The sequence below is a fragment of the Mobula birostris genome, chromosome 3 (genome assembly GCF_030028105.1).
Source record: "Mobula birostris isolate sMobBir1 chromosome 3, sMobBir1.hap1, whole genome shotgun sequence".
NCBI classification, from domain to species: domain Eukaryota; kingdom Metazoa; phylum Chordata; class Chondrichthyes; order Myliobatiformes; family Myliobatidae; genus Mobula; species Mobula birostris.
The window spans coordinates 1,195,260-1,221,928 of NC_092372.1; the positions used below are offsets into that span (position 1 = coordinate 1,195,260).

General features: G+C 44.7%; 2 protein-coding genes across 5 annotated transcripts in view; both read right to left on the reverse strand.

The window, feature by feature from the left end:
• The window catches only part of LOC140194847 (uncharacterized), a 68,464-nt gene extending 45,875 nt beyond the window's left edge, over nt 1-22,589 (reverse strand). For 3 of the 4 annotated variants that reach the window (XR_011885301.1, XR_011885302.1, XR_011885300.1), the window contains exons 1-3: nt 22,479-22,589; nt 15,203-15,294; nt 10,833-10,946 (exon numbers count right to left, since the gene is read on the reverse strand). The gene's annotated coding sequence lies outside the window, so the exon portion shown is untranslated. The remainder of the gene's footprint in view (nt 1-10,832; nt 10,947-15,202; nt 15,295-22,478) is intronic. The other variant, XM_072252123.1, reaches the window with a different exon arrangement.
• LOC140194848 (uncharacterized) lies at nt 13,429-15,171 on the reverse strand. The gene has a single exon (XM_072252125.1). The coding sequence runs from the start codon at nt 14,557-14,559 to the stop codon at nt 13,813-13,815; it is 747 nt and encodes a 248-aa protein (XP_072108226.1). The 5' UTR covers nt 14,560-15,171; the 3' UTR covers nt 13,429-13,812.
• Nucleotides 22,590-26,669: the final 4,080 nt, after the last annotated feature.

Here is a 26,669-nt window from a genome sequence, read left to right on the forward strand (position 1 = left end):
TTACTGAAATGGTCGTGAGAGTGTAGAATGATATGCCAACACAAGTGGTGAATATGAGCTCGGTTTCACCATTTAAAAGTTTGGATGGGAGCCTGGATGGTTGGGATATGGAAGGCAATGGTCCCTGTGCAGGTAGTTGCATTAGACAGCTTAAATGTTTTCTTAGCATTGACTAGATGGGCCAAATAGCCTGTTTCCATACTGAACTTCTCCATGTTTCTATGATAAAGAAGCTGGCCAAATCTGTTTGGAAGGGAAAACTGGTAGGCGTGACAACCGAGCAGCAATGGCTGGAGTTCCTGGGAGCAATTCGGGAGCTGACTGATCGCCACATCCCAAAGAAGTGGAAGCACTGGAAAGGCAGGAGGACACAACTGTGGCTGAAATGAGAAGCCAAAGCTAACATAAAAGCCAAACAGAGGTCAAACAAAAGAGCAAAATCTATTGGGAAGCTTTTAGAAACCAACAGAAGACGACTTAAAAAAAAAATCAGATGAGCTCAGGGCGTGGAATTATGATATTGTAGTCATTAATGAATCTTGGTAGCACCCAACAGTCTGAGGCATTTAGAGGAACAAAATAGCCAGAGCCTCAATATCTCTTGAAAACCAAGGTACCCTGCACCAGTTACCTTTCGACCTTTATTTTGGCAGGCACATACAAACTAGACACCCTCAGAATTTCACTTCTGAAGGTCTCCCACTTACCAAATACACCTTTGCCAGAAAACAGCCTGTCCCAACCCATACTTGTCAGATCCTTTCTGATACCATCAAAATTGACCTTTCTACAATTTAGAATCTCAACCCATGCTGACTCTACCTGAGGTCTGAACAACATCTGACTGGTGTCAAGAAACTTCTCTTTTGGCTCTTCCCACTTTCTTCAGACCAAGGGTCTCGCTATGGGCACTCGCACGGGCCCCAGCTATGCCTGCCTCTTCATTGGTTATCTGGAACAGTCTATGCTCCAAACCTATACTGGTACTGCTCCCTAACATTTCCTTCGCTACATTGGTGCTGCTTCCTGCACCCATGCTGAGGTCGTCAATTTCATCAACTTTGCTTCTAACTTCCACTCAGCCCTCAAATTCACTTGGCCCATCTCGGACACTTCTCTCCCCTTTCTCGATGTCTTGGTCTCCATCTCTGGAGACAGACTGTCTACTGACATCTTCTACAAGCCCACTGCTCTCAAACTACCTCGACTATATATGGGCAAAGAAGTGGCAAATGAAATACAATGTTGTAAAGTGTATGGTTATGCACTTTGGCAGAAGAAATAAACAGGCAGACTATTATTTAAATGATGAGAGAATTCAAAGTTCTGAGATGCAATGGGACTTGGGAGTCCTCGTACAGGATACTTTTAAGGTTAACCTCCAGGTTGAGTCGGTGGTGAAGAAGGCGAATGCAATGTTGGCATTCATTTCTAGAGGAATAGAGTATAGGAGCAGGGATGTGATGTTGAGGCTCTACAAGGTGCTGGTGAGACCTCACTTGGAGTACTGTGGGCAGTTTTGGTCTCCTTATTTAAGAAAGGATGTGCTGACATTGGAGAGGTTACAGAGAAGATTCACTAGAATGATTTTGGGAATGAGAGGGTTAACGTATGAGGAACGTTAGTCCGCTCTTGGACTGGATTCCTTGGAGTTTAGAAGAATGATGGGAGACCTCATATAAACATTTCGAATGTTGAAAAGCATGGACAGAGTGGATGTGGCAAAGTTGTTTCCCATGATGGGGGAGTCTAGTACTAGAGGGCATGCCTTAAGGATTGAAGGGCGCCCATTCAGAACAGAGATGCAAAGAAATATTTTTAGCTAGAGGATGGTGAACCTATGGAATTTGTTGCTACAGGCGGCAGTGGAGGCCAAGTCATTGGGTGTATTTAAGGCAGAGATTAATAGGTATCTGAGTAGCCGGGGCATCAAAGGTTATGGTGAGAAGGCGGGGGAGTGGGACTAAATGGGAGAATGGACCAGCTCATGATAAGATGGCGAAGCAGACTCAATGGGCCGAATGGCCAACTTCTGCTCCTTTGTCTTATGGTCTTATACCTCTTCCCACCTTGCCACATGTAAAAATGTTATTCCCTATCCCCAGTTCCTCTGCCCCTGCCGCATCTGCTCCCAGGATGAGGCTTTCCGTTCCAGGACATCTCAAATGTCCTCCTTCTTGAAGGACGCAAACAACAGGAATTCTGCAGATGCTGGAAATTCAAGCAACACACATCAAAGTTGCTGGTGAACGCAGCAGGCCAGGCAGCATCTCTAGGAAGAGGTACAGTCGACGTTTCAGGCCAAGACCCTTCGTCAGGACTAACTGAAGGAAGAATTAGTAAGAGATTTGAAAGTGGGAGGTGGAGGGGGAGATCCAAAATGATAGGAGAAGACAGGAGGGGGCGGGATGGAGCCAAGAGCTAGACAGGTGATTGGCAAAGAGGATATGAGAGGATCATGGGACAGGAGGTCCGGGGAGAAAGACAAGGGGGGGGGGAACCAGAGGATGGGCAAGGCGTATAGTCAGAGGGACAGAGTCTGTCCCATGATCCTCTCATATCCCTTTGCTAATTACCTGTCCAGCTCTTGGCTCCATCCCTGCCCCTCCTGTCTTCTCCTATCATTTTGGATCTCCCCCTCCCCCTCTCAAATCTCTAACTCTTCCTTCAGTTAGTTCTGACGAAGGGACTCGGCCTGAAACGTCGACTGTACCTCTTCCTAGAGATGCTGCCTGGCCTGCTGCGTTCACCAGCAACTTTGATGTGTGTTCCTTCTTGAAGGATCGTGGTTTCCCTTCTGCCATCATCAATGATGCCCTCACCCGTACCTCCTCCATTTCCCGCACTCGGCCCTCACCCCATCCTCCCGTCACCACAACAGGAACAGAGTAACCCTTGTCCTCAGCTATCACCCCACCAGCCTCCAGATCCAGCACATTATCCTACACAACTTCCGCCACCTTCAACAGGACCCCACCACTAAGCACATCTTTCCCTCTCTACCCCTCTCTGCTTTCCACAGGGATCGTTCCCTCTGCGACTCCCTGGTCCACACATCCCTCCCCATGGATCTCCCACCTGGTTCTTATCCTTGAAAGCGCATGTGCTACACCTGTCCCTACACCTCCTCTCTTGCCACCATTCAGGGCCCCAAACAGTCCTTTCAGGTGAGGCAACACTTCACTTGTGAGTCTGTTGGGGTCAACTATTGCATCCGGTGCTCCCGGTGCAGCCTCCTCTACATCGGTGAAATCCGACGCAGATTAGGGGACCGCTTCATCGAGCACCTCCACTCCATCCGCCACAACAGACAGGATCTCCCGGTTGCCACCCACTTCAACTCTGCTTCACACTCCCATTTGGATATGTCCATACATGGCCTCCTCTACTGCCACGATGAGGCTAAACTCAGGTTGGAGGAGCAACACCTCATATACCGTCTGGGTGGTCTCCAGCCCCTTGATATGAACATTGAATTCTTCAACTTCCCGTAATTCCCTCCCCCTCCCTGCCCCCATCCAAGTTTCACTCTTCCCCCTCCTCCAGCTGCCCATCACCTCCTTCATGGTTCTGCCTCCTTCTACTACCCATTGTGCTTTCCCCTATTCGTTTTTCATCTTTCCTGCCTATCCCCTCCCTGCTTCTCTTCCCCCACCCCTTTATCTTTCCCCTTACTGGTTTTTCACCTGGAACCTACCAGCCTTCTCCTTCCCACCCTCCCCCCACCTTCTTTATAGGGCCTCTGCCCCTTCCTTCTTCAATCCTGACAACGGGTTCCGGCCCGAAACGTCGACTGATCTTTTCCGCAGATGCTGCCCGACTTGCTGAGTTCCTCCAGCGTGTTGTGCATGTTGTTTTGACCCCAGCATCTGCAGAGTATTTTGTGATGACTGTTCCTGAACCAGGACTGCCCGAGGACCGTAACACTCAAGATCCTTCCCATTCATTCACTTATCCAAACTTCTCTTCATTGCAATCAAACAACACACAACTTCCGATGGCAGCTCGTCCATTAATAGCAACATCCTCCGAGTGAAGAATTTGCCCCTTGGGTTCCCCTTAGATATTTCACCTTTCACCCTAAATCTATGACCCCCAGTTCCAGTCTCCATCCAACCTCAGTGCAATAAGCCTGCCTCTAATTACCCTATCTATAACACTCATAAATCTGTATACCTCTATGAAATCTCCCATCATTTTCCTACATTCCAGGAGATAAAGTCCTAACGTATTCAATCTTGCCCTACAACTCAGGTCCTCAAGTCCCCGCAACATTCTTGTAAACTTTTTCTGCACTATTTCAAACTTATAGATATATTCCCTGTAGGTAGGCAACAAAAGCTGCACACAATATTCCAAATTAGCCCTCATCAATGTCTTATTACAACTTCTACATCACAACCCATCTCCGTGTACTCAATACTTAGATGTATGAAAGCCAACGTGTCAAAAGCTGTCCACACGACCTTATCTACTCTCCCGCTTCTTTCCAGAAATTATGGATATCTATTCCCAAGTCCCACGATTCTACCGGATTCCTCGGTGCCCTAGTAGAAACATAGGAAACCTACAGCACAATACAAGCCTTTCGGCCCACAAAGTTGTGCCGAACATGTCCCTTAGAAATTACTAGACTTACCTATAGCCCTCCATTTTTCTAAGCTCCATGTACCAATCTAAAAGTCTCTAAAAAGACCCTATCGTATCCGCCTCCACCACCATTGCCGGCAGCCCATTCCACGCACTCACCACTCTCTGAGTAAAAACTTACCCCTGGCATCTCCTCTGTACCTACTCCCCAGCACCTTAAACCTGTGTCCTCTTGTGGCAACCATTTCAGTCCTGGGAAAAAGCCTCTGACTATCCACACAATCAATGCCTCTCATCATCATATACACCTCCACCAGGTCACCTCTCATCCTCCGTCACTCCAAGGAGAAAAGGCTGAGTTTACTCAACCTGTTTTCATAAGGCATGCTTCCCAATCCAGGCAACATCCTTGTAAATCTCCTCTGCACCCTTTCTATGGCTTCCACATCCTTCCTGTAGTGAGGGGACCAGAACTGAACACAGTACTCCATGTGGGGTCTGACCAGGGTCCTATAAAGCTGCAACATTACCACTCAGCTCCTAAATTCAATTCCACGACTGAAGAAGGCCAATACACCGTATGCCTTCTTAACCACAGAGTCAACCTGCGCAGCTGCTTTGAGCATCCTATGGACTCGGACTCCAAGATCCTTCTGATCTTCCACACTGCCAAGAGTCTTACCATTAATACTATTTTCTGCCATCATATTTAACCTACCAAATGAACCACTTCACACTTATCTAGGTTGAACTCCATCTGCCATTTTCAGCCCAGTTTTGCATCCTGTCAATGTCCCGCTGCAACCCCTGGCAGCCCTCTACACTATCCACAACACCGCCAACCTTTGTGTCATCAGCAAAATTACTAACCCATCCCTCCACTTCCTCATCCAGGTCTTTTACAAGAATCACAAAGAGTAAGGGTCCCAGAACAGATCCCTGAAGCACACCACTGGTCACCGACCTCCATTCAGAATATGACCCATCTATAACCACACTTTGCCTTCTGTGGGCAAGCCAGTTCTGGATCCACAAAGCAATGTCCCTTTGGATACCATGCCTCCTTACTTTCTCAATAAGCCTTGCTTGGATTACCTTATCAAATGCCTTGCTGAAATCCATATACACTACATCTACTGCTCTACCTTCATCAATGTGTTTAGTCATATCCTCAAAAAATTCAATCAGGCTCGTAAGGTACAACCTGCCTTTGACAAAGCCATGCTGACTATTCCTAATCATATTATACCTCTCCAAATGTTCATAAATCCTGCCTCTCAGGATCTTCTCCATCAACTTAACAAGCACTGAAGTAAGACTCACCAGTCTATAATTTCCTGGGCTTCTCTACTACCTTTCTTGAATAAAGGAACAACATCCGCAATCCTCCAATCCTCCGGAACCTCTCCCGTCCCAATTAATGATGCAAAGATGATTGCCAGAGGCTCAGCAATCTCCTCACTCGCCTCCCACAGTAGCCTGGGGTGCAACTCATCCGCTCCGGACGACTTATCCAACTTGATGCTTTCCAAAAGCTCCAGCACATCCTGTTTCTTAATATCTACATGTTCAAGCTTTTCAGTCTGCTGCAAGTCAATACTACAATCACCAAGATCCTTTTCCATAGTGAATACTGAAGTAAAGTATTCATTAAGTACCTCTGCTATTTCCTCCGGTTCCATACACACTTTCCCACCATCACACTTGACAGGTCCTATTCTTTCACGTCTTATCCTCTTGCTCTTCACATACTTGTAGAATGCCTTGGTGTTTTCCTTAATCCTATCTGCCAAGGCCTTCTGGCTCTCCTAATTTCATTCTTAAACTCCTTCCTGCTAGCCCTATAATCTTCTAGATCTCTAACATTACCTAGCTCTCTGAACCTTTTGTAAGCTTTTCTTTTCTTCTTGACTAGATTTATTATAGCCTTGTACACCACGGTTCCTGTACCCTACCATAACTTCCCTGTCTCATTGGAAGGTACCTATGCAGAACTCCACACAAATATCCCTTGAACACTTACCACATTTCTTCCATACCTTTCCCTGAGAATATCTGTTCCCAATTTAAGCTTCCAAGTTCCTGCCCGATAGCCTCATACTTCCTCTTAATCCAATTAAACGTTTTTCTAATCTAGTTGTTCCTATCTCTCTCCAATGCTATTGTAAAGAAGATAGAATTATGATCACCATCTCCAAAATGCTCTCCCACTGAGAGATCTGACACCTGACCAGGTTCATTTCCCAATACCAAATCAAGTACAGCCTCTCCTCTAACAACAGAAATTCTGCAGATGCTGGAAATTCAAGCAACGCACATAAAAGTTGCTGGTGAACGCAGCAGGCCAGGCAGCATCTCTAGGAAGAGGTGCAGTCGACGTTTCAGGCCGAGACCCTTCGTCAGGACTAACTGAAGGAAGAGTGAGTAAGGGATTTGAAAGTTGGAGGGGGAGGGGGAGGGGGAGATCCAAAATGATAGGAGAAGACAGGAGGGGGAGGGATGGAGCCAAGAGCTGGACAGGTGATAGGCAAAAGGGATACGAGAGGATCATGGGACAGGAGGTCCAGGAAGAAAGACAGGTGGGGGGGGGGGGGGGGACCCAGAGGATGGGCAAGGGGTATATTCAGAGGGACAGAGGGAGAAAAAGGAGAGTGAGAGAAAGAATGTGTGTATAAAAATAAGTAACAGATGGGGTACGAGGGGGAGGTGGGGCATTAGCGGAAGTTGGAGAAGTTGATGTTCATGCCATCAGGTTGGAGGCTACCCAGACGGAATATAAGGTATCATTTTGGATCTCTCCCTCCCCCTTTCAAATCCCTTACTCACTCTTCCTTCAGTTAGTCCTGACGAAGGGTCTCGGCCTGAAACGTCAGCTGCACCTCTTCCTAGAGATGCTGCCTGGCCTGCTGCGTTCACCAGCAACTTTTATGTGTGTTACAGTCTCTCCTCTTGTAGGTTTATCTACATATTGTGTCAAGGAACCTTCCTGAACACACCTAACAAACTCTACCCCATCTAAACCCCTTGCTCTAGGGAAATGCCAATCGATATTTGGGAAATTAAAATCTCCCATCATGACAACTCTTATTATTACACCTTTCCAGGATCTGTTTCCCTATCTGCTCCACGATATCTCTGTTACTATTGGGCAGCCTATAAAAAACACCCAGTAGAGTTATTGACCCCTTCCTGTTCCTAACCTCCACCCACAGAGACTCCGTTGACAATCCCTCCTTTTCTGCAGCCGTGACACTATCTCTGATTAATAGTGCCACGCCCCCACCTCTTTTGCCTCCCTCCCTGTCCTTTCTGAAACATCTAAAACCCAGCACTTGAAGTAACCATTCCTGTCCCTGAGCCATTCAAGTCTCATTTGAGCAGACAAGTTCCAAGAAAACTGAGAAAAGCGTGTGCTTCGTGATGCCTGTAACTCAAGTTTTGCCAGCTGGAGCTGAGAAACAAGAAAAAGATGATAATAATTATTATAGGTTCACAAACCCACTATAGACAGACGATCACTCCTTCATCATCAAAGGTACACAATTCATTTAAACAGCAGAACTATTTTCTAAAATGTAAACATGAACTTTGGACAGGATAAATGCAGAGTAAAATCATGAAAGTTGCGATAGAGTTGGCAGAATATGAAACATATCAAAAAGAGACAATACAACCGAGAGATTAATATGAAACATAAGACCAAAAGACGTGGGAGCAGAATTAGGTTATCGAGTCTGCTCCATCATTTCATCGTGGCTGATCCAGTTTTCCACGCAGCCCCAATCTCCTGTTTTCTCCCTATATCCCTTCATATCCTGACCAATCTGCCAATCCCTGCCTTAAATAAATGTAAAGACCTGGCCTCCACAGCTGCCTGTGGAAATGAATTCTGCAGAGTCATCACTCTCTGGCTAATCTCATCTTCTTTCAAAAGGACACCCCTCTATTCAGAAACTGTCTCCTCTGGTCCTAATCTCTCCCACCATAGAGCATATCGCTTCCATATCCAACCCATCAAGGACATTAGACAGGGTTCAATTATATCATCCATCAAATTCTCTTCATATGACAAGATATTCAATACTGGAATCATTTTCGTAAACCTCCGTCAAACTCACTCAAGTGTTAGCCCACCCTTTCTAAGGTCAGGGGCCCAAAACTGCTTACAATTTCTAAGTGAGGCCTCACCAGTTCTTTACAAAGCCTCAAAATTAAGTCTTTGTGTTTATATTCTAGTCCTCTTGAAATTAATGCTAAAATCACATTTGTCTTCCGCACCGCTGACTCCAACTGGAAATTATCTTTCAAGAACTCCCAAGTCCATTTGTGCATCGTGTTTTTGAATTTTCTCTCTGGAAAATATTTGATACTTATATTTCTTTTTCCAAAGTGCATCACTATACACTTCCCTACACTGTATTCCATCTGCCACCTCTTTGCCCATTCCTGTAATCTGTCAAAGCCCTTTTGTAGCCTCTCTACTTTCTCAAAACTACAGGTATCTGTCCCTCCAACTATCTTGGAATCATCCATAAACTTTGCAACAAAGCCATCAATTCTGTCATCCAAGTCACTGCCATATAACACAAAGAGAATCGGTCCAAACACAGATTCCTGTGGAACACCAGGAGTCAACGGCAGCCAGGTCCCCCTTATTACTATTCTTTACCTTCTGACAGTCAACCACTGCTTTATCCATGCAAGGACCTTTCCTGTAATATTATGAGCTCATCACTAGATTCGCAGCCTCATGTGTGGCACCTTGTCAAGGATCTTCTGAAACTCCAAGTGCACATCATCAACCGATTCTCCTTTGCCTTTCTCGCTTGCTACTTCTTCAATGAATTCAAAGGATTTCAGCATACTTGTCAGGCAGGAATTTCCCTCAAGGAAAACATGCTGCAAATGGCTAATTTTATCATGAGCCCTAAATACCCTGAAAACACACCCTCAACATCCCATTCCAATACCTTCCCAACCAATGAGGTCAGACAAACTGGCCTATAATTTCAGTTCTTCCACCTCTCTACCTCCTTGAAGAGCAGAGAGATATCTCCAAATGTCAGTCTTCAGGAACCATGCCAGAATCCATTGATTCTTGAAACATCATCACTAATCCCTCCACAATCACTTTAGCAACCTCTTTCAGAACTCTCAGATGTACACCATCTGGTCCAGGTGACCTATTTACCTTCAGACCTTTCTGTTTCCCAAGAACCTTCTCCCAAGTAATGTAACTATACATAATTCTAACCACTGACATCTGGACTTCCACCACCTGCTTGTCTTCCTTAGTGAAGTCTGATGCCAAATACTTTTTCAGTTCATCCACCTGCTCCTTGTCCCCCATTACCACCCCTCCAGCATTGTTTTCCAGTGGTCCAATAACCACTCTCAACTCTTCTTTACACTTTATGCATCTGAAGAAACGTTTGGTATCCTCTTTAATATTACTGGCTAGCTTAAATTCGTATTCCATATTTTCCTCTTAAATTACTTTTTTAGTTGCCTTCTGTTGGTTTTTAAAAGCTTCTCAATCCTCTAACTTCCCACCACTCATATGCCCTGTCTTTGGTTTTTACTTTGGCCTTGCCTTCTCATTGGCCAGTTATATCACCTTGTCTTAAGAATACTTCTTCCTCTTTGATACATATGGTTTATCCTGTGCCTTCCAAATTGCTTCCAGAAATTCCAGCCATTCTGTCGTCATTCCTGCTAGTGTTCTTTTCTAAACAATCTTGGCCAACTCTTCTCTCTGTAATTCTCTTTATGCTACGGTTATACTGACACATCTCACTTTAGCTTCTCCTTCTCACATTTCAGGATGAACTCCAATATTGTAAGATCACTTGCCCCTGTGGGTTCTTTCACCTTACGTGTTCTAATTCCAGCTGGGCACAACCAGAAGCAGCTCTAATAAGCCATCTTGTGGGCATTCTAGGAAATCCCCCTCTTGGGATCCTGCACTTACCTGATTTTCCCAATATATCTGCATGACTATCTCCCATGACTATTGCAACATTGCTGTTTTGGCCTGCATTTTCTTTCTCCCATTGTAATTTGTGGATAATGTACCTACTACTGTTTTGGGGTCTCCAGAAAACTCCCATCAGGGTCTTTTCACCCTTGTTGTTCCTTAGTTCTACTCACAATGACTCAACACTTTCCAACCCTATGTCAGCTCTTTCTAATGATTTGATTTGATTTTTTACCAATAGAGCCACACCACCCTCTCTCCTTACCTGCGTGTCCTTTCAATAAACATGTAAGTATCTGGGACGCAAGACACTGCAGATGCTGGAAGTCTGGAGCAATACACACAAAGTGCTGGAGGAGCTCAGCAGGTCAGGCAGCATCTATGGATGAGAATCAACATTTTGGGCCAAGACCCTTCATCAGAGCTCTGGACACCCAGCTATCTGGAGTACCACAAGACAATGAAAATAGAAAAATAGTGCAAAAAGGAAAACTTTTAACAACATTTACTCCATGGTATAGCAAACAGAACAGAGAAAATGGAAACCAACAGCACATTACAGGCTCTTCGTCCCACAATGTTGAGCCGGCCACAGAACCTACTCTAGAAAATGCCTAGAATTTTCCTACCGCATTGCCCCTTATTTTTCTAAGCTCCATGTACCTATCTAAGAGTCTTTTAAAAGACCGTATTGTATACGCCTCTACTCCCTTATCCTGCAGTGCATTCCACGCACCTACCCTGCTCTTTGTGAAAAAAATTACCTCTGACATCCCCTTTGCACCCATTTCCAAGCACCATAAGATTATGCCCCCACATGTTAGCCATTTCAACTCTGTCCACGTGATTAACGTCTTATCCACAGGATCAATGCCTACAACAAAGGCAATAAACACTTGCGCTGTACCCATATTATCGTATTCCTTAGGTAAACTCCCCACTAGCATCTTAACTACATTCTACAGAGACGTGGTTGAGAGTGTGCTGACCTTTTGCATCACAACCTGGTACTCCAGCTGCAGTGCTGTCGACAAAAAAGCCTTGCAGAGGGTGGTTAGGGGAGCAGGGAAGGTTATTGGGGTCTCCCTATCTTCTGTCCAAGATCTCTTTCAGAGTCGATGCGTCCAGAAGACACGGTACATCATTAAAGACCCCTCACACTCTCTCCGTGAACTGTTTGTTCTTCTGCCATCAGGCAAACGTTACAGGAGCATCAAAACTAAAACCACAAGGCTACTAAACAGCTTCCTCACACAGGCAGTCAGACTGCTATATAGCTGCTCTGCCTGACTCTGCTTTGGACACTTTTAACTTGCACTGGACACCTATAACTTGATTTTAATTGACATGTGGCTGTTGTGTTTTACTATTTATTGTTATGTTTATAATTTAGTGTTGCGTTTGTTATGTTATGATTGCACTGCCCCTGAGAAACGCTGTCTCATTCTGCACTGCAGAACTGATGTACGGTTAGAATGACAATAAAGTTTTTTGAATTTGAATTGAATTTTTGAAATATCTTGGTCCTCTCCAATCTGGAAACTTTACAAAGAAAAGTAAAAACTGAAATGACAAATTTAGAAAAGACTATTTACACTCAAACACACTTAGATTAACACTACCGAGGGCAGAAGGAGAAAGAGCTATAACAGACATTAAAAAAAGTCACCCAACTGTCTGATAAGATTTCTAAAGTATACATTTTCATACAAAATAAACAGGATTCAGCACACCATGCAGGTATATGCAATTCTGATAAGAAATACAGACCAGAAAACTTAAATGAGAGGCCAACTTAGAAAAATTATTCATCACTATGGAGGAAAAAGTTATCCATGGGAGACATCTCAATGATCTGAACAGACGAGATGGTGACAAGGAAGCATTGAGCACCCGACTCAGAGTTGGAGACCTCTTCCCAGAAACAGGGGCTCCTTGGGGAAATACAGGACAAGGTAGTGAACATTTTAAAAAATCAAAAATACATAAAAGACAAAAAAAACAGGCAATAAATGCAGAAAATGCCAAGAGAAACCAGACACAATCAAGTGGCAAATATCATTCATCAAAATCTTGCTTTAAATTACAAACTCATGAATGCCCTCCACCACTTCATAAAGGCATCATAAATTCAAGCCTGATCCAGTTTTAGAGCCAAGATCTTACAAATTATATATCAATACATTATTTCAGATAGGACAATCTATAATAACCATCCGGATATAATATTACAGGATAAATAAGCAGGAACAGCTCCCTCAATAGATAAAACCATTCCCAACACACATGTTCCTCGACCAGTGGAGCACCTCATCACAGGTATTGTTTATGTCATCAGTCAGACAACCGAAAGATTTCCTCTGTCAATCAGCTTCCAAATGTTGTTACTCTGTCATTCGTTGCCACGCCCCGCTGCTGATTCCCTTCTCCTGATCATATGTTCTTACTCTGACGTTCATCCAGAGCCCCAAACTCTGCCCTGTGCAGACCCGCCTCTGGTTTCTGACCCTGCTCTGTTGAACATCCAACTGATGGTTTCCCATTCTGCTTTCAATCTTTAGAGGACAGTCGTGTTTTCTAACAACCCTTTAGAAGTAGGGAAAATGACCCATAATGTGGAAATGAGTTATGATTAAGGAGGTTAACTACCAATCTCATTCTTCCTCAGCCCAGAGATTTCAGGGGTGAAGAACACCTCAGACAGAACTGCAGTCAGCTCGACTTCTTCAGTCTGCAGAAAATTCAAGGGAAACCTCTTCACCCACAGAGTGGTGACTGTTTGGAACCCATCACCACAGGGAGAGCGAGAGGGGAACAACAGGGGAGAATTAGAAAGGACTGTTGTGGAACTGAATCACTGGCAGGGTCCAGCCAGCCTGAGTTGAATTTCTACTATATACTAGTTGTGTCATAAATTCACGAAGTACCGGAGACAGAGTTTAAAATAGAACTGATTTATTTGTCTCAGATAATTAAAGGTGAATGTACAGCAGAAGAAACTCCTCCCATGCCCAGTGACCAGGGTGCAGAACTGGGTGTGGAGAGCAGCAGCAATAATTGCAGAGTTCAGCACCGACAGTCACTCTCGAAATTGCATTCAGCAACAGTGATGGACAAATATCCAGCATGCAGCTTATTGAAACTTTCTCCCCAGTGTGAACCCAGTAGTGTGTCACAAGGTTAGATTACTGAGTGAATCCCTTCCCACATTCACAGTAGGTGAATGGCCTCTCCCCAGTGTGAACTCAATGATGCACATTCAGTTGAGATGACTGAGAGAATCTCTTCCTAAAGTCTGAGCAGGTGAACGGCCTCTTCCCAGTGTGACCTCGCTGGTGTCTCAGTAGATGAGATGACCGAGCGAATTCCTTCCCACAGTCTGAGCAGGTGAATGGCCACTTCACAGTGTGAACTGACTGGTGTGCCAACAGGGTGGATGAGCAAGTGAATCCCTTCCCACAGTCTGAGCAGATGAATGGCTTCTCCCCAGCATGAACTCGTTGGTGTCTCTGTAGGTTGGATGACTGAGTGAATGTTTTCCCACAGACTGAGCAGGTGAAATCCCTCACTGCAGTGTGAACTGACTGGTGACTCAGTAGGTGAGATGATTTAGTGAATCCCTTCCCACAGTCTGAGCAGGTGAATGGCCTCTCTCCAGTGTGAACTCTCAGCGAAGCAACACTGGCTATCCTCCAATCCTCCAGTACCTCACCTGTCACTAAGGATGATTTAAATATCTGTGCTTGGGCCCCCACAATTTCTGCACTTGTCTTCCACAGGAGCCTAGGCAACAACTTGTCAGGCCCTGGGGATTTATCCACGCTAATTTGCCTTAAGACAGCAAACACCTCCACCTCTGTAATCTGTACAGGGTCCATGAAGTTGATGCTGCTTTGCTTCACTTCTATAGACTCTGTGTCCATCTCCTGTGTAAATATGGATGCAAAAAAAGAACTCCCCCATCTATTTTGTCTCCTCATATGGTTTACCATTCTGATCTTCTAGAGGATTAATTTTTTCCCTTCCAATCTTCTTGCTCTTAACATATCTGCAGAATCCCTGAGGATTCTCCTTCACCTTGTCTGCTCGGGCAACCTCATGCCTTCTTTTATTTCTTTCATAAGTGTTCACTTGAATTTCCTGTATTTCATAAGTACCCCATTTGTTCCTATCTGCCTGTACCTGGTATGCACCTCCTTTTTATTGATCTGGAGATGAAAGCCAAAGGGGTGATAGAGCTGCATGATGGAAGATGCAGGTAGGTGGGTGTTTAAACTAAAGTTGCAGGGGTAATGGGAGCCTAAATAACAGAACAGATAGTGGAGGGATTGCGGAGACAGATGTTGTTCAGTCCTCAGACAAAGTCAGGAATGAAAAAGTTGAGCATAGTGCAGTGAATATGATGAGCCCTGTATATTTCAATACAAGGAGCAGTGTAGGAAAGGCAGATGTGCTCAGGGTATGGAACAACACCTGGAATTATGACACTAGGATCTGGCAACTGTGGACTGGGACAGGCTGCTTTATGGCAAAGGTGTGCTTGGCAAATGGGAGGCCTTCAAGGCGAAATTTGGAAAGTACAAAGCAGGTAAACACAAAATAATCTGCAGATGCTGGGATCAAAGCAACACTCACAATACGCTGGAGGAACTCAGCAGGTCGGGCAGCATCAGTGGAAACGATGAGTCAATGTTTTGGGCCGGAACCCTTCGTCAGGAGGTATGTGCCTGTCAGAATAAAAGGTAAGAATAGAAACTGTAGGGAACCTTGGTTTTCAAGAGATATTGAGACCCTAGTGAAGTACAAAATGGAGTTGCATAACAGGGATAGGCAGGCAGGTTCTAATGGAGTACAAGAAATGCAAGAGAACACATAAGAAATAAATCAGGATGGCTAAAAGACGGCATGACATTGCCCTCACAGAAAAGATGAAGGATAATCCTCAGGGATTCTAGAGATAGATTAAGAGCAAAACGATTGCAAGGCACTAAGTTGGTCCTCTGGAAGTCCGGAATGGCAATTACGTGTGGAACCAAAGCAGGTGGGGTAGATCTTAAACATTTTTTCATCTCTATTTACTCAGGAGATGGACACAGGGTCTATGGGAATATGGAAAAGCGGCATTAAAATCGTGGACACAAGGAATTCTGCAGATGCTGGAAACTCAAGCAACATACATCAAAGTTGCTGGTGAACGCAGCAAGCCAGGCAGCATCTCTAGGAAGAGGGACAGTCGACGTTTGAGATAGTAAGAGATAGCTCTTCCTTCAGTTAGTCCTGACGAAGGGTCTCGGCCCGAAACGTCGACTGTCCCTCTTCCTAGAGATGCTGCCTGGCCTGCTGCGTTCACCAGCAACTTTGATGTGTATTCATTAAAATCGTGGACCCTGTACAGATTAAAGAAGAGGAGATGTTCACTATCCTGAGGCAGATTAGGGTGGATAAATATCCAGGACATGACAAGGTGCTCCCTCAGACCCTACAGCAGGCAAGTGCAGAAAATGTTGGGGCCCTAGCAGAGATAATTAAATCATCCTTGGTGACAGGGGGAGGTACCACAGGACTGGAGAACAGCCAATGTTGTTTCGCTGTTTAACATAGAACATAGAGCATAGAAATCTACAGCATATTACAGACCCTTCAGGCCACAATGTTGTGCCGACCGTGCAACCTACTCTAGAAACTGCCTAGAATTCCCTAACACATAGCCCGCTATTTTTCTGAGCTCCATGTACCTGTCTAAGAGTCTCTTAAAAGACCCTATTGTATCCGCCTCCACCACCGCTGCTGGCAGTGCATAACACGCACACACCACCCTCATGTGAAAAACCTACCCCTTGGTACACATTTTCAAGCACCTTCAAACTGCCCCCTCGTGTTTGCCATTTGAGCCCTGCGAAGAAACCGCTGACTATCCACACCTCAATGCCCCTCATTATCTTATACACCTAAAAAAGGCTCTAAACATAAACAAGGAAATTATACATTCCTTTGAGGATTTGTTGGAAGTATACACAATTATGAGGGTATAGATAGGGTAAATGCAAGCAGGCTTTTTCCACTGAGATTGGGTGGGAGATAAACCAGAGGTCATGGGTAAATGGGGAAGGTGAAAGGTCAAGGGGAACATGTGGAAAAACTCTTCACTGAAATGGTTGTGACAGTGTGGACTGCGATGCCAGCACAAGTGGTTCATGCCAGCTCAATTTCACCATTTAAGAGAAGTTTGGATAGGTACCTGGATGGTAGGGCTGTGGTCCCAGTGCAAGACTTTGCATTAGAGAGTTTAAATATTTTTGGCATTGTCTAGATGGGCCAAATGGCCTGCTTCACGGAACCTCTCCATGTCCCTTTGACAGAGAAGCTGGCCAAACTTGATTGGAAGGGGTGTCTGGTAGGAGTGACAATGGAGCAGCATTGGCTGGAGTTTCTGGGAGCAATTCGGGAGCTGAGTGATAGATACAGCCTAAAGAAGTGGAAGCATTGGAAAAGCAGGAGGACACAACCATGGCTGAAATGAGAAGCCAAAGCAAACATAAAAGCTAAAGAGAGGGCAAATAATAGAACAAGAATTGTTGGAAAGTTTTTAAAACCCACAGAAGACAACTTCCAAAAAAATCAGATATGCTCAGGGCACTGAATTATGATTTGTAGTTATTAATGAGTCTTGGTTGCACCCAACAGTCTGAGGCATTTAGAGGAATAAAATATCCAGGACCTCAATATCTCTTGAAAACCAAGGTTCCCTGCATCAGTTATCTTTCAACTTTTAATTTGGCAGGCACATACAAACTAGACACCCTCAAAATTCCACTTCTGAAGGACGCCCATTTACCAAGTAATCCTTTGCCAGAAAACAGCCTGTCCCAATCCACACGTCAGATCCTTTCTGATACCATCAAAATTGACCTTTCTCCAATTTAGAATCTCAACCCGTGTTCCAGACTTCTCCTTTTCCATATTTACTTGGAAGCTCATGGCATTATGATCACTAATTTCCGTCACCAGCCCTGGATCATTTCCTAACAGCTTACTGCACACTTCTACATTGGGAATTCTACATGCTGGTTAAGGACACATTTGACAATCTCTAGCCCAGCTAGACCTTTTCCAGTATGGGAAACCCAGTCAATATTTGGAAAGTTATAATCACTTACTGAATCAACCTTTGTTTCTTGGCATGGTCTGCGATCTCTCTACAAATTTGTTTCTCTAAATCCCTCAGACTGTTGGGCGCAACCAAGTCCCAGTAATGGCTACAATATCATGATTCCATGCCCTGAGCTCATCTGGCTTTTCTGTGATGCTTCTTGCATTGTGATATACACAGCTCAGCACATTCATTGCACTATGCTCAACCTTTTGATTGCTGACTTTGTCTGAACAACATCTGTCTGGGTGTCAAGAAAGCAAACTCTCCCTCAATGTCACAAGAACAAAGGAACTGGTTGCGGACTACAGAAGGAATGGACAGGCTAACCCCTGTTGACAGCAATGGGCTTGGGGTTGAGAGGATGAACAGCATTAAGTTCCTCGGCATAAACATCACTGAGGATCTCATGTGGTCTGTACATACTGGCTGTGTGGTATGTGGCTGTGTGCCTCTTTCACCTCAGATGCTTGAAGAAGTTTGGTGTGGGTCCCAAATCCTGTCAACTTTCTACAGGAACACAACTGAGAGCATCCTGACTGGCTGCATCACTGCCTAGTATGGGAACTGTACTTCCCTCAGTCGCAGGACTCTGCACAGAGTGGTGTGGACAGCTCAGCGCATCTGTAGATGTGAACTTCCCACTATCCCACCTCACAACCAATTTCCCTCTGGGATCAATAAAGTATGACTACTACTACCACTACTACTACTACTACTACTACTATTCCGGACATTTACAAAGACGGGTGTGTAAAAAGGCCCGAAGGATAACTGGGGACCCAAGTCACCCCAACCACAAACTGTTCCAGCTGCTACCATCCAGGAAATGGTACCAACAGGCTCCAGACAGCTCCTTCCACCAGGTCATCAGACTGATTAATTCATGCTGATACAATTCTATTTATATGTTATAATGACTGTCCTATGTACAAACTACTTATTATAAATGACTCAAAATTACACATTGCACATTTAGATGGAGAAGTAATGTAAAGATTTCTATTCCTCATGTATATTAAGGACACAAGTCATTTCAATTCACCCTCTCCACTATAGAACCATAGAAAACTACAGCACAGTACAGGCCTCTTTCTCCTCCTTCCTGTCTGTTCTGGCATTCTGACTCCAATCCCTCCTGCAACTTCAGTTTAACCAGCAACCACCCCCCCCCCCCCGCCCCGACCACACACTAGCACTAGCAAGCCTTACCACTAGGATATTAGACCTCTGCCAGTTTTAATTCCCTAACTAACAAATCCCCTATCAGCCGTTTGACATACCTCTGCTAGGTAATTCCCCCTAACAGTTTCTAAAGTGGTCCACCTGTTGTTGTGTGAATTGACCACAAGAGTACTCTGCAATGGCTATTTAACCTCATTCCCCTTCCTGACTCTCACCCAGTTTCCTGCACCTTGGGTGTAACTCACCTCTCTTCATGTCATATCTGTCAACCCCTCCATCTCCTGGATGATCTGGAATTCATCCAGTTCAAGTTCCAACTCCCTAACGTGCAGGGTTACAAGCTGCAGCTGGATGCACATCTTGTAGGTCAGGGACACTAGAAGTCACCCCACCTTCCCACCAAATGTTCCGTCTAATTTGTAATGACCTGTGTGCCAAAAAAATCTTGTGCTGTGCAATTTTTACCCAGTGACAACATGTGCACACTGAATTTCAAAGAGAGGTATTTATTTTAACAGCTAGCAAATCACTGTCAGTAAGAACTTGGATCTCCTCTGGGTTTGATCAAGTTCATCTGCACTCTCACACAACCTATGTAGTAGGCCTGTAACGGGTAATGAAGGATTTTCCCACTACAGCTTTTGCACACCGTCCATATGTGGTTTGCTGGCTAAATGACGCTTTAAAAAGTCAGATTTCCAAATATCCCTCCACTTCTTCCCACTTACAAATTCTCCAGCAACTTTTGCTTCGCCACAATACACACAGGTAACACCAGTTTCTGTATTGTACATAAATATTCCCCCTGAACCCTCCCCAGGTGACTGACGGTGGTGAACTCATTGACGGCAATGCCAATGAATATGAAGGGAAGAGCAGTAGTCTGTCTCACTGGAGTCTGGCACATTTGTGATGTGAAAGCTACTTGTTGCCCAGGGCAAAGAATAGAATAGTACAGCACAGTACAGGCCCTTCGGCCCAAGACATTGTGCCGACCCTCAAACCCTGCCTCCCATATAAGCCCCCACCTTAAATTCCTCCATGTACCTGTCTAGAAGTCTCTTAAACTTCACTAGTGTATCTGCCTCCACCACTGACTCAGGCAGTGCATTCCACGCACCAACCACTCTGAGTAAAAAACCTCCCTCTAATATCTCCCTTGAATTTCCCACCCCTTACCTTAATGCCATGTCCTCTTGTATTGAGCAGTGGTGCCCTGCGGAAGAGGCGATGGCTATCCACTCTATCTATTCCTCTTATTATCTTGTACACCTCTATCATGTCTCTTCTCATCCTCCTTCTCTCCAAAGAGTAAAGCCCTAGCTCCCTTAATCTCCGATCATAATCCATATTCTCTAAACCAGGCAGCAACCTGGTAAATCTCCTCTGTACCCTTTTCAATGCTTCCACATCCTTCCTATAGTGAGGCAACCAGAACTGGACACAGTACTCCAAGTGTGGCCTAACCAGAGTTTTATAGGGCTGCATCATTACATTGCGACTCTTAAACTCTTTCCCTCGACTTATGAAAGCTAACACTCCATAAGCTTTCTTAACTACCCTATCCACCTGTGAGGCAACTTTCAGGGATCTGTGGACATGTACCCCCAGATTTCTCTGGTCCTCCACATTACCAAGTATCCTGCCATTTACTTTGTACTCTGCCTTGGAGTTTGTCCTTCCAAAGTGTACCACCTCACACTTCTCTGGGTTGAACTCCATCTGCCACTTCTCAGCCCACTTCTGCATCCTATCAATATCTCTCTGCAATCTTTGACAATCCTCTACACTATCTACAACACCACCAACCTTTGTGTTGTCTGCAAACTTGCCAACCCACCCTTCTACTCCCATATCCAGGTCGTTAATAAAAATCACGAAAAGTAGAGGTCCCAGAACAGCTCCTTGTGGGACACCGCTAGTCACAATCCTCCAATCTGAATGTACTCCCGCCACCATGACCCTCTGCCTTCTGCAGGCAAGCCAATTCTGAATCCACCTGGCCAAACTTCCCTGGATCCCATGCCTTCTGACTTTCTGAATAAGCCTACCGTGTGGAACCTTGTCAAATGCCTTACTAAAATCCATAAGATCACATCCACTGCACTACCCTCATCTATATGCCTGGTCACCTCCTCAAAGAACTCTATCAGGCTCGTTAGACACGATCTGTCCTTCACAAAGCTATGCTGACTGTCCCTGATCAGAGCATGATTCTCTAAATGCCCAGAGATCCTATCTCTAAGAATCTTTTCCAACAGCTTTCCCACCACAGACGTAAGGCTGATTGGTCTATAATTACCCGAACTATTCCCACTACCTTTTTTGAACAAGGGGACAACATTCGCCTCCCTCCAATCCACCGGTACCATTCCCGTGGACAACGAGGACATAAAGATCCTAGCCAGAGGCTCAGCAATCTCTTCCCTCGCCTCGTGGAGCGGCCTGGGGAATATTCCGTCAGGCCCCGCGGACTTATCTGTCCTAATGTATTTTAACAACTCCAACACCCCCTCTCCCTTAATATCAACATGCTCCAGAACATCAACCTCACTCATATTGTCCTCACCATCAAGTTCCCTCTCATTGGTGAATACCGAAGAGAAGCATTCATTGAGGACCTCGCTCACTTCCACAGCCTCCAGGCACATCTTCCCACCTTTATCTCTAATTGGTCCTACCTTCACTTCTGTCATCCTTTTTTTCTTCACATAACTGAAGAATGCCTTGGGGTTTTCCTTTACCCTACTCGCCAAGGCCTTCTCATGCCCCCTTCTTGCTCTTCTCAGCCCCTTGTTAAGCTCCTTTCTTGCTTCCCTATATTCGTCAATAGACCCATCTGATCCTTGCTTCCTAAACTTCATGTATGCTGCCTTCTTCCACCTGACCAGATTTTCCACCTCACTTGTCACCCATGATCCCTTATCTTCCTCACCGGGACAAATTTATCCCTAACATCCTGCAAGAGATCTCTAAACATCGACTACATTTCATAGTACATTTCCCTGCAAAAACATCATCCCAATTCACACCCGCAGGTTCTAGCCTTATAGCCTCATAATTTGCCCTTGGTGTTTGATATCATTATCTTCCCACAGAGAATGGGTCAAAACATGTTTTCACGGGTAGGAAGGTCCAGAACAAGCAACACACACAAAATGCTGGAGGAACTCAGCAGGCCAGGCAGGATCTATGGAAAAGAGTACTAATGCTGAGTTCCTCCAGCGTTTTATGTGTGCTGCTTGGATTTCCAGCATCTGCGGATTTTCTCTTGTTTGTGATTGGAGGTAGAACAAAGGTGATTTTCTCAACTGGTGATGTAAAAGATTTTGTTCCCTTCGTCCAAGCTCCGAATTCTTGCATTTAGACAGCTGGAGCTCAGCTCTGCCTGAGAGATCCATCGGTTCCCATTCCCTCATCAGCCGGAAGCTCCCCGGGGCCCGTGAACGGATCGTGGGGCTGAGAGAAAGGGAAGAGAGCAGGACTGTCCCGGGATTTAGGGACACAGTGTCCGGATATCACAGCAATTATTCCGAAGTCGGTGTTGAAAATATTCATCCGCAAACCCTCTCTTACCTGGAGCCGATTTCTCGAGGCCTTTAGAGTCATGCACGCATGCGCGGTATTCGGCAACATCCGCAACCCTGACGCCTGCGCATTCGATCGATGCTTAGGCGATGCGAGAATTGTCGCGCAGCGCTTTCTAGGTAATCACGGTGCTGTTAAAAGTTCCTGCAAGCTTCGGTTCAATGTCCATACTCAGTTTTTTTTTGTGTGGAAAGCTCAGCAGCTCTTTTAATGCAGAAAGCAGCTCCCACAAACAATGCACTTAATATCAGCAAACTTTCCGCGTGTTCAATGCCAAAGTAGAGCCTTCTTAAAAATGCAGATATAAAACACAAGAGATTCTGCTGTTGCTGGAAACGTAGACACATACACACAAATGCTGGAGGAACTCTGCAGAGTTCAGCAGAGGAGGACAAAGGGCTTAATTAGGAAGGGGAAAAAAGATTATGAGAGAAAACTGGCAGGGAACACAAAAATGGACTGTAAAAGCTTTTATAGATATGTGAAAAGAAAAAGATTGGTTAAGACAAATGTAGGTACCCTACAGACAGAAACAGGTGAATTGATTATGGGGAGCAAGGACATGGCAGACCAATTGAATAATTACTTTGGTTCTGTCTTCACTAAGGAGGACATAAATAATCTTCCGGAAATAGTAGGGGACAGAGGGTCCAGTGATATGGAGGAACTGAGGGAAATACATGTTAGTAAGGAGGTGGTGTTAGGTAAATTGAAGGGATTAAAGGCAGATAAATCCCCAGGGCCAGATGGTCTGCATCCCAGAGTGCTTAAGGAAGTAGCCCAAGAAATAGTGGATGCATTAGTGATAATTTTTCAAAACTCTTTAGATTCTGGACTAGTTCCTGAGGATTGGAGGGTGGCTAATGTAGCCCCACTTTTTAAAAAGGGAGGGAGAGAGAAACCAGGGAATTATAGACCGGTTAGCCTAACATCGGTGGTGGGGAAACTGCTAGCGTCAGTTATCAAAGATGTGATAACAGCACATTTGGAAAGCGGTGAAATGATCGGACAACGTCAGCATGGATTTGTGAAAGGAAAATCATGTCTGACGAATCTCATAGAATTTTTTTGAGGATGTAACTAGTAGAGTGGATAGGGGAGAACCAGTGGATGTGGTATATTTGGATTTTCAAAAGGCTTTTGACAAGGTCCCACACAGGAGATTAGTGTGCAAACTTAAAGCACACGGTATTGGGGGTAAGGTATTGATGTGGATAGAGAATTGCTTGGCAGACAGGAAGCAAAGAGTGGGAATAAACGGGACCTTTTCAGAATGGCTAGCAGTGACTAGTGGGGTACCGCAAGGCTCAGTGCTGGGACCCAAGTTGTTTACAATATATATTAATGACTTGGATGAGGGAATTAAATGCAGCATCTCCAAGTTTGCGGATGACACGATGCTGGGCGGCAGTGTTGGCTGTGAGGAGGATGCTAAGAGGATGCAGGGTGACTTGGATAGGTTAGGTGAGTGGGCAAATTCATGGCAGATGCAATTTAATGTGGATAAATGTGAAGTTATCCACTTTGGTGGCAAGAACAGGAAAACAGATTATTATCTGAATGGTGGCCGATTAGGAAAAGGGGAGGTGCAACGAGACCTGGGTGTCATTATACACCAGTCATTGAAAGTGGGCATGCAGGTACAGCAGGCGGTGAAAAAGGCGAATGGTATGCTGGCATTCATAGCGAGAGGATTCGAGTACAGGAGCAGGGAGGTACTACTGCAGTTGTACAAGGCCTTGGTGAGACCGCACCTGGAGTATTGTGTGCAGTTTTGGTTCCCTAATCTGGGGAAAGACATCCTTGCCATAGAGGGAGTACAAAGAAGGTTCACCAGATTGATTCCTGGGATGGCAGGACTTTCATATGATGAAAGACTGGATGAACTGGGCTTGTACTCGTTGGAATTTAGAAGATTGAGGGGGGATCTGATTGAAACGTATAAAATTCTAAAGGGATTGGACAGGCTAGATGCAGGAAGATTGTTCCCGTTGTTGGGGAAGTCCAGAACGAGGGGTCACAGTTTGAGGATAAAGGGGAAGCCTTTTAGGACCGAGATTAGGAAAAACTTCTTCACACAGGGAGTGGTGAGTCTGTGGAATTCTCTGCCACACGAAACAGTTGAGGCCAGTTCATTGGCTATATTTAAGAGGGAGTTAGATATGGCCCTTGTGGCTAAAGGGATCAGGGGATATAGAGGGAAGGCTGGTACAGGGTTCTGAGTTGGATGATCAGCCATGATCATACTGAATGGCAGTGCAGGCTCAAAGGGCCGAATGGCCTACTCCTGCACCTATTTTCTATGTTTCTATATGACAAGATAGGCAGAACTCAGCATGGATTCCTTCAAGGAAAATCCTGCCTGACAAAACTATTACAATTTTTTGAGGAAATTACAAGTAGGCCAGACAAGGGAGATGCAGTGGATGTTGTATATTTGGATTTTCAGAAGGCCTTTGACTAGGTGCCAGGCATGAGGCTACTTAACAAGATAACAGGAAAGTTACATATGTGGATAGAGCGTTGGGTGGTTAACAGGAAACAGAGAGTGGGATTAAAGGGATCTTATTCTGGTTGGCTGCCGGATACGAGTGGTGTTCCACAGGGGTCCATGTCAGGGCCACTTCTTTTTACATTGCACATAAACAATTTGGATTATGGAATAGATGGCTTTGTGGCTAAGTTTGCTGATGATACGAAGATAGGTGGAGGGGCCAGTAGTGCTGAGGAAACACAGAATCCGCAGAGACACTTAGATAGATTGGAACAATAGGCAAAGAAGTGGCAAATGAAATACAATGTTGGAAAGTGTATGGTTATGCACTTTGGCAGAAGAAGTAAACGGGTAGACTATTATTTAAATGGGGAGAGAATTCAAAGTTCTGAGATGCAACGGGACTTGAGAGTCCTCATGCAAGATACCCTTAAGGTTAACCTCCAGGTTGAGTCGGTGGTGAAGAAGGGAATGCAATGTTGGCATTCATTTCTGGAGGAATAGAGTATAGGAGCAGGGATGTGATGTTGAGGCTCTATAAGGAGCTGGTGAGACCCCACTTGGAGTACTGTGGGCAGTTTTGGTCTCCTTATTTACGAAAGGATGTGCTGACGTTGGAGAGGGTACAGAGAAGATTCACTAGAATGATTCAGGGAATGAGAGGGTTAACGTATGAGGAACGTTTGTCTGCTCTTGGACTGGATTTGTTGGAGTTTAGAAGAATGAGGGGGGGCCTCAGAGAAACATTTCGAATGTTGAAATGCATGGACAGAGTGGATGTGGCAAAGTTTTTTCCCATGATGGAGGTGTCTAGTATGAGAGGGCATGACTTAAGGATTGAAGGGCGCCCATCAGAACAGAGATGCGAAGAAATATTTTTAGCCAGCGGGTGGTGAATCTATGGAATTTGTTGTCACGGGCGGCAGTGGGGGCCAAGTTATTGGGTGTATTTAAGGCAGAGATTGATAGGTATCTGAGTAGCCAGGGCATCAAAGGTTATGGTGAGAAGGAGGTGGAGTGGGACTAAATGGGAGAATGGATCAGCTCATGATAAAATGGCAGAGCAGACTCAATGGGCCGAATGGCCTACTACTCCTTTGTCTTATGGTCGATTGGGCTGTTAATAGTCAACAATTATGTTTTTGGCTATATTGGCTCGATAAGATCCAAAAAGCAGCTTGAATTGATTTGGAATTAAAAGCTATCAAACAATTTCATTTAACCTCATTATTAGGAACTCCATTACCTTTATAAATTGCTAAAACTCCTGATTTAAATCTCTACCCTGTTATTAAACAGTCCTTACGGATTTGGTTTTGATATCGCAACTCTTTTAATTTTAAACAATTTAAATTGTCTAGCTCTTTATATCAAAATTTTCTGTTTAAACCATCAATATCCTATCCCATTTTTCTCTTATGGAGAAATAACGGGATCTGTTCTTTTGCAGATTTATTTTGTGGTGGTCGATTGATGACCTTTGAAGAGTTAATTAGCAAATATTCTCTCTCCCAGACACACTTCCTGCGATATTTTCAGGTTAGACATTTTTTACAAAAATACTTACCTCAGTTTCCATATATGCAAGAATCTGATTTGTTGGATACTATTTTAAATATGAATCCTTTAGTGGGAGGTTCTATTGGTAAAATTTATTATTTATTTTTAATACAAAGAGATAACCT